The following is a 14,445-nucleotide window of genomic DNA, read 5'->3' on the forward strand; positions in this document are numbered from 1 at the left end:
TTTTTTCTTGGGAGGTTGGTTGATGGCTCATTCAAATATATTATGTTTTTAGACTTGCATGAAATCACCGTCAATTTAGACGGGGCAAAATTGGCTTCCATTGACAACAATATAACTTAAAAGGATGCTGGTGCAAAATTGTTATAGAGTCACAATGCTTTAATCAAAGAACAAGTTGTTCAAATAAGTCTCTTGATTATAGTCTGTGTGAAGTAGAACAATTGTTTTGACTTTGCTTTTGCCCTCAGAAATTTTGTAACTGCTATGGCATCTATTGTATATAAAACTTTACATCGAAACTAGAACATATTTCAGAGAAATTGCATTTATTCAATGGTGTTTCTAACTTCTAGGCACCGTTGTGTTTAAGGTAAGCACCTTAGAAAAGTGCTTTTAGAAACTTTTAGGAAAAGGTCATTCTTGTGAATAATTTGTATCACCGTTTTTTTGAATACCAAGACATTTGTTTCAGTAACTCATGCATTGCTCTGTGTTGGTGTTTTCAGAGAGGCTGTTAAAGGTGTTACCTTCTTGCATGTATATTCTGCCTCATCACCCATGTACTCAGGTGGTTTTGTGGCTAAAGCTTGGATTTCTGAGTGGAGAAGTTTGGGATTCTGTTCTGAATCTCAGATCCACAGCTGATGCTCAGGAAAATCAGTTATCCTCTATATGCTTGTGCTTTTACTTTAGAAAGTTTATTCTTCGTCCTCACCTCTTCCTTACCCTTCGTAATAAACTGTCCTTCTCCTTTATTAGCAGTGTACAATACGATGTTCTCAAGGTGCAAACAGATGTATTGTTAATTATTTACAAATACAAGCTCTTCAGATATATTGCTCATTTGCAAAAGAGACTGTGAACAAGGCATGCCAGTGTAGCTGACTTTTTTTTCTTCCTTATCGTGAATCTTAGAAGTGCTAATCCTTTTCTTTTTGTTCTAGGAAAAAGGCCCACATTTTAAGATGCAAACAACTTCTTATATAGGCAAATTCTCCTCTGGGTTTGATGGATACTTAACTGCAAAAAGTAAAAGTAGCTCTTTTCAGCAGAGTGGTGAAAATGAGTGAGCTGTGAGACCTGGCAGGAGTGCTGGGAGCTGGGCAGGGTAGGAGAACAAATTGTTTAGCTCTGTAAGGTTGTTCCTGGTACATTTGAAATCTCTATAGAAGATCAAAAGATGTAGTAAATGATCTTATTTGTCTTGCACAAGCATGAGTTTTTCTGGTTATTCCCCCACCCACCCAGTTGTGAGTTTCCATTACTTGATTTGATGAGTGACTGACTGTTCCCTTTACTTACAAATTTTGTTGGGAAGATAGATATTTCTAATACTCGCCAAAGAAGTCTTTATGAGAAGAAAACCCTACAAATAATTCTCCAAGTGAATGATAGAAACCCTTCTTGATAACGAAATAAGTTAAAGAAAGTGAAACCAGTGTGGTAGCTCATTAATACTGTCTCAAATCTCTTGCAAAAGACTTGAAGTGCAAAGCAGTAGTTTCACAGCTGCTTTGTGTAACTCCTTTTCATGCTATGGTGCCAGTTTGTACACTTGATCATTAAGAAGCTTTTGCAGAACGCCTGGGACAGAGGTGTTCTTTAGTTTACCTTTACGTGGTTGAATAATTCAATCTTTTTATTCTGACTGTTGTCATCTAAAACTTCCTTGCAAAATCTGCTGATTTCAAAAGCTTGATGAGATTCCCACAGTACTTAATACTTTGCTATAAGCAATATTTCTTCCAAGTTGGGAATGTACATAGAGCACGATGGAAGAAAAAGAGTTAGCAAAGAGGAAGGACAGATCTGTGTCTGACAAGCTGTTGGGACATCTTTTAATTTAACACTTTCAGGGCTCTCTTACTTGGCATTCTAATCCTGATAACTTTTCTTTGTGCAGTTTTCAAGTTGGTATGTTTTGGCAGAACCTTCAGGTGTGTGTAGGCTGGAACTCCTGCTTAAATGAATTAATGAACTGCCTAGATCACACAGTTGCTGTTCTTTCCCTTTCACCATCAAAGAGCAAGATCTGGGAGGCATATACAGCCTTTTGTACATACCCCGTGATAACAGAAAATTATCATCTGTTTATCTTTTTCAAATAATTCCTCTTCTATGTTTGTGAGAAATCCTTTGTGGAAGAAGATCCCTATTTCATAGTAGCTTTTCAGTTTTTCTGATTTTCTGTCCAGGTGTTTGTACCAAGTATGCACAGGCTTCTACTAAGTTAATTGTGTGTAGCTGAGTTTGGTGAAAGGAACAAAATACATTTCTAAGTGTCCTGAACAGTGTGCCCTTTCATAATGAGCTGTGCTTCTCTGTGCAAAGCTATTGCCACTGCAGATTACTGAATGCAAATGTAATCTGTTCCATCAGACTGAACAAATACCCCGTGTGGTTCCTGAGCTACAGGTTAGGGAGCATTATTTGTTTGTGTTCGGTGTTCTGCAAACAGTTGGGCACCTCGTTGCCCTAGGTAAGCTGCTATTGATTAGCCATTGGGCTTGGGTCAGCAGAAGAGGTGGATGCTTGACTCTGAGAGGTTATAGGCTCAATCCCTCTGCGTTTGCATTCCCAGAAAGGGAATATTTTTGTCTGAAATAATTGTAAATAATGGTAGTGTTAGAGAGACTTTGTTCCATCTGTGCTGCTTGCTGTCCTCATCTCTTCTTGTCTTCTCCCTGCTTAACCACAGCTTGGAAAATTGATTTTTGACTCACTTCTTTGTCCCTTTAGGGTTTTTTGTACTGCTCCCTATTGCTCTTTTTCCAAGACAGTAGTTTCCCATTTCATTCCATTGTTTAATAGATTTTAAGGTCAGAAAAAAACTGAAATGATTTAGTCTGCCTTCCATACAATGTATTTTGGACTTCTGCTTTTACTTGGATTGGTGTTTTAGGAAGCAGTTTTGTTTAAGGGCTCTGAGTGGAAGAGGATTAATCCTTTCAGCTTTTGGAGCCACGTGGCATGCAGTTTATGCCATTGAGATGTGTGCTTTTCCAAACTGGGGGAATTTGAGTGCTATGTTTATATGTACTCAAGATGTTGTAGGTGTTTCATTATGTTTGAATGTGATTTCTTTATGTCAGCTTGGTGCAGAAACTCAATTGGTACTGTCTGTTTTTTTTTCCTCTGTTTAGGTTGTTCCAAATTTTGTTACTTGTTTTCTTTTGTTCCCAACAGTTTTAAGAATTTTGATTTGGAAGACTCTCAGAAATGTGCAGTAGACTGGCTGATGATTGGCCCATCTTCCAAGAGAGAGGAGTACAAAGTGTGTGGATCTTCCATCCCTCCATCTTTCATCTCTGCAAGGGATCATGTTTGGATATTTTTTCACTCAGATGCATCAAGCTCAGGACAGGCTCAGGGATTTCGCCTTTCTTATATTAGAGGTAAAACCTTACAGTTTTGTTGGCTTCACTTACGCTCCCTCTGGTAAAATTTGAAGACAGTAGTGTTTTTTGTTAACAAGATTTGCATGCCAATCTTGATGACTGTTAGCAAGGAAACATTAATTTTTCCACTTAGACTTCAGGAACGCTGTTAAAAGCTGCTGGCCTGACCGACTGATTTGTGACACATGGGTGTAGATTTTAAAAAGTGACATCAGATGGTACCAAAAGTTTCGATACTGACTTTTTTTTTCCTTCTCTTCTTTCACAGGAAAGATCGGTCAGGCTGTGTGCCAGTCAGATGAATTCCACTGCACAAACGGAAAGTGTATTCCCAGTACTTGGAAGTGTAATTCCATGGATGAGTGCGGGGATAACTCAGATGAGAGGAACTGCACTGTCCCTCCGACAGAGCCTCCATCCAGCATCTGTCCCTCAGGAACATTCCAGTGCAGCGTAGCCCACTCCACCAAGTGCTTGATGAATGAGCTGAGGTGTAATTCCGTTAAGGACTGCAGTGACGGTTCAGATGAAGACAATTGTCCTGATCTTTCCTGTGGCAAAAGGCTGGGTAATTTTTATGGATCTTTTGCTTCCCCAGACTTATTCCGTGCTGATCACAGCAGGTCAGACCTTCGTTGCACATGGTACGTGGACACACAAGATAATCGGCATGTTTTGTTGCAGTTTGACTTACAGTTAGGCTACAATGACTACGTAAAGGTGTATGATGGCATTGGAGAGAGAGGTGATAAATTATTGCAAACATTTTCGTATCACAACAACAGGCATTCGGTGAGCGTGGAGTCATCAAAGGGCCAGCTCACTGTCTCGTATCATGCCCGCTCCAAGAGCACTGGTCACGGGTTCAATGCAACCTATCAGGTGAAAGGCTATTGCCTCCCTTGGGAACACCCCTGTGGAAGTGATGAGGAGTGTTTCACGGACAAGCAGCATTGTGATGGCTGGTGGCACTGTCCAAATGGCAAAGATGAGGAGAACTGTCCAGCTTGCCAGAAGAATGAGTACCCATGTGAAGGAAACAGTGGGCTTTGCTACTCAATACTTGACCGCTGTAATAACCAAAAGAACTGCCCAGATGGCTCAGATGAAAAAAACTGCTTTTCTTGCCAGCCAGGAAACTTCCATTGTGGTACAAATCTGTGCATCTTTGAGACTTGGCGCTGTGATGGCCAAGAAGACTGCCAGGATGGAAGTGATGAACATAACTGCCTGGTGATCGTTCCCAGGAAGGTCATCACAGCTGCTCTGATTGGCAGTCTGGTTTGTGGCCTGCTGCTGGTGATAGCACTGGGTTGTGCATTTAAATTGTACTCTCTGAGGACCAGGGAATACAGGTAAGCATCTTGTTTTTATGATGCTTTAGTAGCTGAGTTTGTTTGTTTGTTTTTTTTTTTTTTTTACTTTCAAAGAAAAGAAAGTCAATTGTTAACCAGGAAAATTCTGTGAAATCAATCTGAGAAACTGATGACAATTAAGTAGTAGTCACCACATTAGGCTTAGGGAAGAGTAGTCAAGATTTTCAGAAGTAGGGGAATATCAGCTCTTTTGTCATCTATGGGAAATATGTGTTCATAGTGCAGCCTGGCAGAACCTGAATCTAAAACAAATCAAAACTGTTCTGAGAAATTTCCTTCCCCTGCCTGTGCCCGTGTTTTGTATGTTTGTGCAACAGTGGTTTTGCCCTTTGGGAGAAAGTCGTAAGGGGCTTTCTGATGCCTGTCTCTCATCACATGCACCAGCTTTGTGCCATGCTGCTGACAACATCAGTGTTTTCAGCACAGTGTGCTTTTTGTTCTTTCCTGATCAAATGTGCCTGATGAAGGAGCTGGAAAAAGCCACCATGCTATGTTGGGAACCTCTGGACCTCAGTTCTGGCATGACAGCCACAGGTCTGCAGCTGCAGGCCTGCCCATTCTGTGTGCTTGTTCCAGTGCTAAATGTTGTATTTTCCAAAAATAACCTTTGGGTCCTAGCTGAACAAGTTAACTCTTTTACTGGTGTATGTTTTCCTATATGGAAAACCTACAGTTACCACAGACTTCAAACCGGGACTGTACTGAAGTGTTAACACTATTCCTTTTGTTTATTTTATCATCCTGATAAGATTGTCACAGAACCCAGATAAAGGTTTGCCTTTTAGCTGCTATTTTGAAGCACTCTGCGCTGTTTCTGTGCATTAACGTGAGGGGAGGCAGGACAAACTGACTGCTCTTCTTTCTTTTTCCCCATTGTGTTTTCATTGCCAGAGCATTTGAGACACAGATGACACGACTCGAAGCAGAGTTTGTGCGGCGAGAAGCTCCACCTTCCTATGGGCAGTTGATTGCACAAGGGCTCATCCCCCCAGTTGAAGACTTCCCTGTGTACAATGCATCACAAGTACGGAGACATGAGTACCAAAGAATTTAGCAGTAGCCAAACTACTATAAATTAGACAGAATTGACCTGCAAGTGTTTTCTTTGAATAGGAATGAAGCTATGCTCATTATATGGAAGTGCTCTTACAAAAATGCATGTTTTACTTTGAGGTGAAGAATCACGGTTGCATATCTTGGTGCTGTGGGTAGTTTTGAACACATTAAATGTGTTTGCTAGGGAACAGCAGTGAGATAAGGACATGATGTTTTGCTGTATATCGAGAATGAACCAGAGATGGAGGTCAGAAAGTCAACAGAAGAAAAGGCTTTCCATGCTGAAAATGTAAAACTGTCTGAAGTGTTAAGAAAGTAGGTCTCTAGCAGTATTTTGGGGAAATTCTGCACTTATTTTTCACTTAGAAATACATTAAACTGGGAAACCATTACATTATATTTCACTGCTGATTTCTCAAGAATCTTCTTTGCCTTGTCAAAAGTAACCCACTGTGATTCAGTTCCTAGATAGTACAGTTCCTAGTGCACCTGTAGTTTGTTACTAAGTTGTAGAAGTATTTGAGTTAGTCTGTCTTCTCTGTTGTTGTCATCAGGTTTTGAGAATCCTCTGCTTATTGCTGATGACAGAGGACTTGGTGGCTGTAGTCTGGTTCTTTGGTGGTGATCTGATAGCAGGTGTGGAGCATTTTGCTGAGGCAAACAAGTAAAGATTAAACTCATTACGGACACTCTTTAAGGAAGAGTGTTTTGGTAGAGGCAGAGCACTGTTAATGGTTCATTTAAAATATAAATTTAACCAGGATGCATGTGGATCAAGCCTGAGAATTCTGGTAAGATATTAGTGAACAAGCTTTAGGAGAAGTCTTCTGAGTGTGTGTGAAATCAGTTTCTGTTTGTTACAGGCCTCTGTGCTGCAGAACATCCGAACAGCCATGAGGAGACAGATGAGACGTCACTCATCAAGACGAAGCTCATCTCGGCGGCGCCTTGGCCGACTCTGGAACAGACTCTTCCACAGACCTCGGGTGAGAGGACAGATCCCACTCCTGACACCTGCCCGCACTTCACAGACTACACTGGGTGATGGAATCATTAACCATGCTGAAGGGACTACCAGGAGTCCTCCACCTTCACCCGAGGGACCTAATTTACAGGCAGATGCCCATGGCCATGCCAGGGGCCTACAAGAAGCTGGATGTAGCAGCTTGCAGCCAGAGACTGAAATCACAGAGCCATCACCTTCAAATGTCTTACCTAATACTTGCACAGCTGTACACACAGAGCCTGAGACTGGACACGCTGATAAATCTTTAGGTGCTGAGACCTCTGGCAGTGAGCTTAAGCAGCCCAGTAAAGTGGATTCAGGAAAGGCTTTCAGAGATCCTTTGTCTGAAAATGTTACAGAAACGATCCATGGCGGGTCAGCATCCAGGAGGACTGTCCCTGAGGGCAGTAATTTAAGTAGAAGTCAACCATTGAGTGAAGAGCCATGTAGGTTACCCTTAAAAAAGTGGGAGTCTGCTTATTCAGACAGCCCTGTGAATGTTCATATCCAAGTGGAAGGACAAAACCGGTGTTGCCCTAATTCTCATCGGGAGGAGCCTTTGGGTATTCATGCGGCTTGTTGCCATTCTGTGGAAGTGCCAATGTTAGAGTCCTCTACCCCCCTCTCTGAAGTCAATACAAGTGATGATGAATCTTTACTTGTTTGCTAATAAAGTCTTTTGTTTTGGCCCTGTAAACTTTGTAACTTCATTGTTTATATGACAGTGCACTTTGATTTTAGGTGGTCAGTGCTCTCAACTTTGCCTGTCAAAACCAGTGTGCTTTAATCCCCAGGGAGTACAATGCAGGACTAAATGGGACAGGTTTCTGTCTTTGTTGCTATTCCTGAAACTCCAGTGGGGCAGAAGTAGGCCAGTATGTGATGTCAGGGGCTAGGAGAGCTAGAATGTGCCATTGCAGGTTGGAGGCATCTCCATCCTCTTATTTCTTCTGTGTTTTTATTCACTTTGCATTCAGGGAATTTGTGTTTCTTTGCTTTTCAAGTGGTCTTACTGAAATCAGCGCTCTGTTGGAACCTGGGGCAGGCACCAGATGTGACTGAGTACTATACAAGAAATAACGTCGTCTTTTTAGACATCATAATTTAACTAAAGTTTAATAGTTTTAATTAAAAATATTTAGAAGGTAATAAAATGCTTTGTAACTCCCTCTTCATAGAAGTTTGTTTCCTTTGCCCCCTTCCAAAATGTTTTTTGATGGCCATATGTACCTTAAAGTATCCACTAAAACCAAAGTTTCTATATAGAGTATGCAGAATATCAGGTTTCCTATCTGCTATGACTGTAGTAAGAAATCAGCAGTGTTCAGTACAAGTGGAGTTCTTTGAACCCCATTTGCAGCAATATTTATTTATGTAGTCATACATTCATAGCAATGTTGTGAAGGTTGAAGAATTGTTTGCTTTCTCCTTGCCCTCTTTTTCCCCTCCTCTCTTCTGTCCTGTTTTCAGGGACTTTTATGATTTATATCACTTTGGTTATACCCTGAAGGTTACTGAGGCTTCACAGCTCCTGTTGGCCACAATAGGAAGCACTGAACACTTGGTAACTGTCAACATCAGACTCTTTATTTTGTGATAAATTCTGCTTCACAAGTTTGCTTATAAATCTGTTACCTAGGTGCAACTGTATATTTTTAAGAGGATTTTAGAAGTTTGCTTTTTTTTTTTTTTCTTTTAAGAACTGAAATAGGTCAGTGCCAGTTTCAAAGCTGACACTGTGTGGATTGTATGCTTCTTTAAACTGGTGCCTTTTTCTTTTTTAGAGTGCAATTAGGAGCAAACAAATTATTTACTTGGAAGAAGGGTGACATTGATTAATCAGGAGTGACCTGGTACAGGATGACAGCTGGTTATGGTGTGATAGTTTGGCCTCTCTGCGATGGATAGGATGCAGCCATGAATTGGTGTTGGCCACGCTTCCCCATACCCTTACAGGAGCTCTGCTTCAATCCCTGGTGAGGTAGTGACAAACTAAAATGCTATATATAGCAATTAACAAGCAAGTTATTGCTGCTGCTCCCCTGTAAATATGAGTGCTCTGATGCCTGTTTATTGCTGTAGGAATTCAAGTTGCCCAAAATTAATAACTGAACTTGTAAAGCTGAGGTAGACTTTGGCATCTGAATAAGTGGGCTCTGCTGTCCACAGATCCTCCTGGCTGCAGCAACACACAGTCTTTTGCTGTGAACAGTTCAGTTTACATTGAAATGTCAAAGATGTTTTTCTTTTAAATGGGCTATATTTTGCCCTGAATCTTTTGCTAAGAACTCCCCTTGGGAGTGCCTTAAAACAAGGAATAGGACTTCGGCTTCATCAAAAAGTAATGTGGGAGAATTAAATTGGAGTGATTTTTTTTTCTTCAGTTGCAAATTGGTTTCTGGTCTGTGTGTCCAGAGGCAGAAGATTCAAAGTCTTTAAGAGCATAGAAGGGATTGTGGCAAAATGCATAATGAGTAAGAGTTGTAGTTACATTAAATAAGTACTGCTAACTCATTTTTTTCCAAGTGCTTTTGTGATCAGAATTCATTTCATCAAGGGAAATGAAGCTTTGAAAGATATTTTAACAACATAGCATTTGTAAACATTTCAGGTGCGTTCCACCTTTGCAAGGCCATGTACTGTATACTGTAGCCATCACACTGCCAGGATTGTTTGCATCAAAGGCTAGAGATTTTAGTATCTTTTTTTTTTTTTTTTTTAATTTAAAATATATAGAGCTGTATTTGTAAAGTAGGAAGCTTAATTTTAACGGGGAGGAAGATTATATTTCAAGGTTGTGATGATATGAAGGACCTTCAAAATAAGTATATATTTAATTGTGTTACAGAAATGTATTTCTATAATAAAATCATTTTGATCATACTATGCCTTAAATTATCACCACTGTAAGGCTCTTAAAATTGAAATACATTGAAATCTTAGAGCTGAAATATATGCTTCAAAATACTGCTATATTCTGGGAACAACCCTGAACAGCTACAACTGTATTTTATTTTAAGATGTGTAACTTAACATAATTTCTTAACTATATTGTGGATATTTTGCATACTGATCCATTTGGTAACTCAGTGGAAATTTCAGTGAGAAGGTTTTATTTTTAGAAACTTACAAAAATCCAGGTTAATGATAATTTTATGCTTGAAGTGTATAGAAATGTTCACAGCCGTCACTATTGAAACTTACAGCCTTGCTTAAATGAGACGTACAAGCCTGGTGCTTTTGTGAGCACCTAACTTTTGTATTCTGCAATACAGTATTCTCTCCTGGCTTCCCCAGCTCATTCCTTGGAGTCAAGAGCCACAGATTTGCTGTTAATTTTGCAGAAGAAACCTGCACACGTGTGCTGTGAGCACAAACAAGTGCATCACAGTGTCCTGAAATGAAGGAAACCACAAAGTCTGCCTTTTCTCCAGCGCTTGTAAGCATTAAGCAGAGAACTGACCATCATCAAAGATCATCCAGTTTCTGTTTCATGTAAGCTGCCTCCTTATGTTCAGAATTTACTTAAAAGAAAAAAAAAAATGTGGAAAACTGCTACTATGCCAGAAATGTAAACAGGAAAATCTCATTGTTCCATTTCTTTGCTCAGTGGAAAATATCATCACACTTTAATGACTATACAACCTAATCAACTAATACATTTATTTTTCTTTTCTAAATGTTAAGAATGCTTTTCTGCGTTTTTTAAAGATTTTCATTGAAGGGAAACAAAATATTTAAGATTTTATTTTAAAACAAAAAACCTACAAAACTCCCCTATCCAAATTCCCTCAAGAAAACTTCCTAAAAAAAAACATTCTATTTAGACAGGAATACCTAAGCCTTTCCTTGATCTAAGAAGAACAAAAGCTCACAGGCAGCATCAAAGGAAAATATGCTCTCTGACATTAAAACCCAGGGTGTATTTCTGTCTGAAATTTTGGCACCAGCTTGTGTATGACTCTGTGACATCCCCTAAATGTACTTGTTTTTTTCTGTTCTCTGCTTTTTTGTTTTGTTGTTGTATACATTCACTGAAATATGACATTTTACTGTAATGTATGTACAGGTGTATGGTTCAGGTATGGCATCATGGTTACCAGTGTTTGCTGGCTCCTGGACAATGATACTATCTGAGTAAGATGCTGGGCATCATCATACTTTGCTCTTGCTTTTGATCTCTTAATTTTTAATAAAACTCCATGCGTCCAGATACTGTGGGTTTCTGACTGTCACTTGAGGGTGCTTAAACTGTAAACACTACCAAAGACTTGTATGTTGAGTAGGTTATGAACCTTCAGTGTGAGATCTAAAGATCTTTTTTTTTTTTTTTTTTTTCTTTTCTTGGCTGTGTACTTTTTGCTGGTAGTTGAAGCTGTGGACCTGCATTGCTTTTTCTAGCTAGTACGTGTGAAACCTTACCACTAGCAATTCCCTGTTGTATACAACTGTCTTTAAAAGACACATATACACATGCCCCAAGTAACAAAACATAGCCCTGAAGCATACAACTGGTTAGGTGTTATTACAGGGGTTAAAATAACAAAAAACCCTAAACCACTCCTAAAATGTAGCACTTCATTTCCTATAGCTGGGGGCTGTGCTTGTTTTGCTGATGCTTCCTCCTCACCAGCTTTTGCTTACATCTTTGGAGGGAACCACTGGTTATATCCTGCTGCTTTTTTTGGTAGAAGGTTTGGGACTGAGTTCTTTTGTGTTGTTAGAAATTTACAGGCTTAGAAATCTTTACCTGTGTGGGAGGGAATTGGACAGACTTCATGGTCCTTCAGATATATCCATAATCAAAAGGCATGGGAGGACACAGCTTGATTTGGAGGGACAGTACCACCTCACCTGGTAGGAAGTGTTTGCTTCGCTTCATCACGAAGTGCTGATTCAGCCGCAATGATAGCGGCACAAGCACTAATACAAACCTAATAACTGAGGTAAGCAAGGCTGAAATGAATATAGCCCATAAAATGGAAATAAAGTAATAAATGACACCCATGCACTTGCAGCAGTGTTTGTTGACAGCCTGTGTAGCACAACAGATGTGTCTTCTGACAAACCAAGGAGTTAACTTGAAAAGCCTTAAGGGATTTATGTATTTTTTTAATCTGACTTTTGAGAGAGTGCACTGCTTTTGCTTATTTAAGATTTTTGGTCTTCACAGGAAGCAGCTTTAATCCTCCCAAGCAGGAGGTAGGATTTAGAAGCAAACTCTCCATCTGTGACCTGAACCTTGCAGGTAGCAAGCATAATCTTATGTCTCTTGTTAGCCTGTTAACATAGCAAATTGTTAAATAAGCCGTCCTTCTCTTTTCAGATGCTGTCTCTTGTGTTCTTGGCTCCAGTGATTAAATGGTCATGAGGGCTGGTGTGAGTGGTGGAAGTTTACTTCCACCCCCCCCCCCCCTTTATTCTATGTTTCCTGCCTTGTTATGCCTTCCAAGTTTCCCTCCCTTCTATTACTATCTCTTACCACAGGACTTTAAGACTTTTCTTTTTGGTCTCTAATACAAACAACATCCCTTGGCTACTTTCTGATCCTTTTCCTTGTATTCTCCTTTTTCATTTGTCCAAGAGCAGAAGGTTCTCATATGGTTGAAGCTAGAGTACTGGTGTGAAACACTGAGGAATGAAAAGTGTAAAAAACAAACTAACAACAAGGCTTTGCTTTTATTAGCAGGAGACTGCTCCATGCTGGTAACTGCTCCCAAGCAAGGTGACCCCAGTCAGGATTCTGAAGATTAAGGAAAAAAACTCCAAGCAAGGTTTACCCTGATTTTTTTTTTGTAATGAAGTTTTCATTTATGACGTATAGTTCAGTATTTCTAAAACTCCTCAGCAGCTCAATAATTGCCAGCTTCTTGTCATGTAGTGGTTGGTGCAAATGAGTCAGAAACCAAATGTGTTTTATTTTCAAAGTTTCAAGAATTCACAAATAAGGGAGACAAAAATGAGAATTACCTTGTTGAAGACATCTGAAAATTGCTTGGGACAGCATGTGATTGAGCTTGGCTGGTAAAATCTTGTTTGCCTATCTTTTGATGCATTTTAGTAAAGATACTTCCAACTAATATGCTTGCACATATAATGTTAAATACACAATGACTCATTAATCCTTTCTGAGTTGGGTGAAAGCTTTGAACTGGTAAGTCTCTTACCTTGACCCTGCTGAGGTCAAGGTGGTCTGCTTTATGTACTAATACGGATTGAAAACAACCAATTCTTGCACCAAGTTTAAGAAAAGACTTCAGAGTGGCTAGGTCAGCAGAGGTTGTGCTGGGCAGCCTTGGCTCATTACCCTTGTGTTTTCTCATCTGTGCCCACACAGCTCCTATTGCCTATTGAATGCAGTCTTATCTGGGAGAGGGACTGTCTTCCTGTTGTTTAGTAGTGTGTAGCACAATGATGACATGGTCTGTGATAATCATACGGTGATAATGTGGATAAGAACAAGCCAATACAACTTCTACTGACTTCAGTCCAAAGCTAATTTCAGGTAGTGCTTCTTAAAGTATTTGCCTTATGTCTGTTTCCCCTTTGAGGTTCTCTGAATGATGTATTATTGCCAGCACTAGAAGAATAAACAGCTCAGAGTATTTTTCTGCATTATAGCCTCTACTATTTTATATGTATATATACAGATACATAAATATAATAGTTTATAATATAGTTTTGTATAGCAATACATTGATTTTAAAGCTTTGTTTAAACTCATTTTAACACCACTGTTCATACCAGTTTAATTCAGTTAAAGTAGCAGTGGTCTGTTTTGTATGAAGATAGCTGTAAAATTGTATGACTTCGTTTCAGAGAATGACCTGGACTGAGAGAAAGTGCACATATTGCAGCTGAGGTAGAGTTATGCATTGTTCTGTTTGCTTTAGGAGTTTCTCCTTCAGAGCAGAAAAGCTAATGCACAGGTTATCGTGATTTACCTGTCAGTAAAAGTAAGGTTGAAATGCTGCAGAAAACAAAAATCAGCAAGAGTTGTAATTGCTACAGCAAATATATTAAAATTACAAGGATCTCAAAAAACAGAATCTTCCTTTTGGAAGGGACTTGCTTTTCTGCATCAAGTAGCACGATATTCTTGACGTGCTTGTAGTGTCAGCTGTCTTGGGATTTTTCTTTTGTTCAGCGGGCTTTAAAATAATAGCAGTTATGTCTCCTTCAGGCCTTTTGCTTCATCTTTTGGAAAAATCATACTCACACAGTTGCGCACGCCTCTAAATTTCATTCAGCATATGAATTTGTCTTACTAGTTCTCTACATTGATTTCTGTGGTTAGAAATTGTATGCTCTATGAAGTGGCTTTTGCAAAGCCTTTAAAAAATATGCATGATGTTGGGAGCACAGATGAAGCTGTTTCTAAAAATGAAATAAGACATCTTGGAACAGCATTTGGGGATGGGTATGTAATTCAAAGATGAGTTCTACTAAACCATCCTGTTCTAAATTCAGCCTTCCATTTTCAGGCCAAATGTTGATTGTTTTAAAGCATTAAAATACAATCAGGGAAAACTTGAGCCAGAACTAGTTAACACCTATGAGGCAATTGGTCCTTTAATTTTCGTTGATTTCCTTAAACAAAACTCAAAGA

At 39.4% G+C, this 14,445-nt stretch overlaps 1 protein-coding gene across 4 annotated transcripts in view; it reads left to right on the forward strand.

The window, feature by feature from the left end:
• Positions 1-11,053, forward strand: part of LRP3 (LDL receptor related protein 3) — a 28,025-nt gene extending 16,972 nt beyond the window's left edge. For all 4 annotated transcript variants that reach the window (XM_082770069.1, XM_082770068.1, XM_082770067.1 and 1 more), the window contains 4 exons: positions 3,187-3,395; positions 3,667-4,753; positions 5,666-5,798; positions 6,694-11,053. In XM_082770069.1, coding sequence (XP_082626195.1) covers positions 3,187-3,395; positions 3,667-4,753; positions 5,666-5,798; positions 6,694-7,506 — 2,242 coding nt within the window. In that variant the 3' untranslated portion in view covers positions 7,507-11,053. The remainder of the gene's footprint in view (positions 1-3,186; positions 3,396-3,666; positions 4,754-5,665; positions 5,799-6,693) is intronic.
• Positions 11,054-14,445: the final 3,392 nt, after the last annotated feature.

This window comes from Aythya marila (genome assembly GCF_965140915.1).
Source record: "Aythya marila genome assembly, chromosome: 12".
In the NCBI taxonomy this organism is placed as follows: Eukaryota; Metazoa; Chordata; class Aves; order Anseriformes; family Anatidae; genus Aythya; species Aythya marila.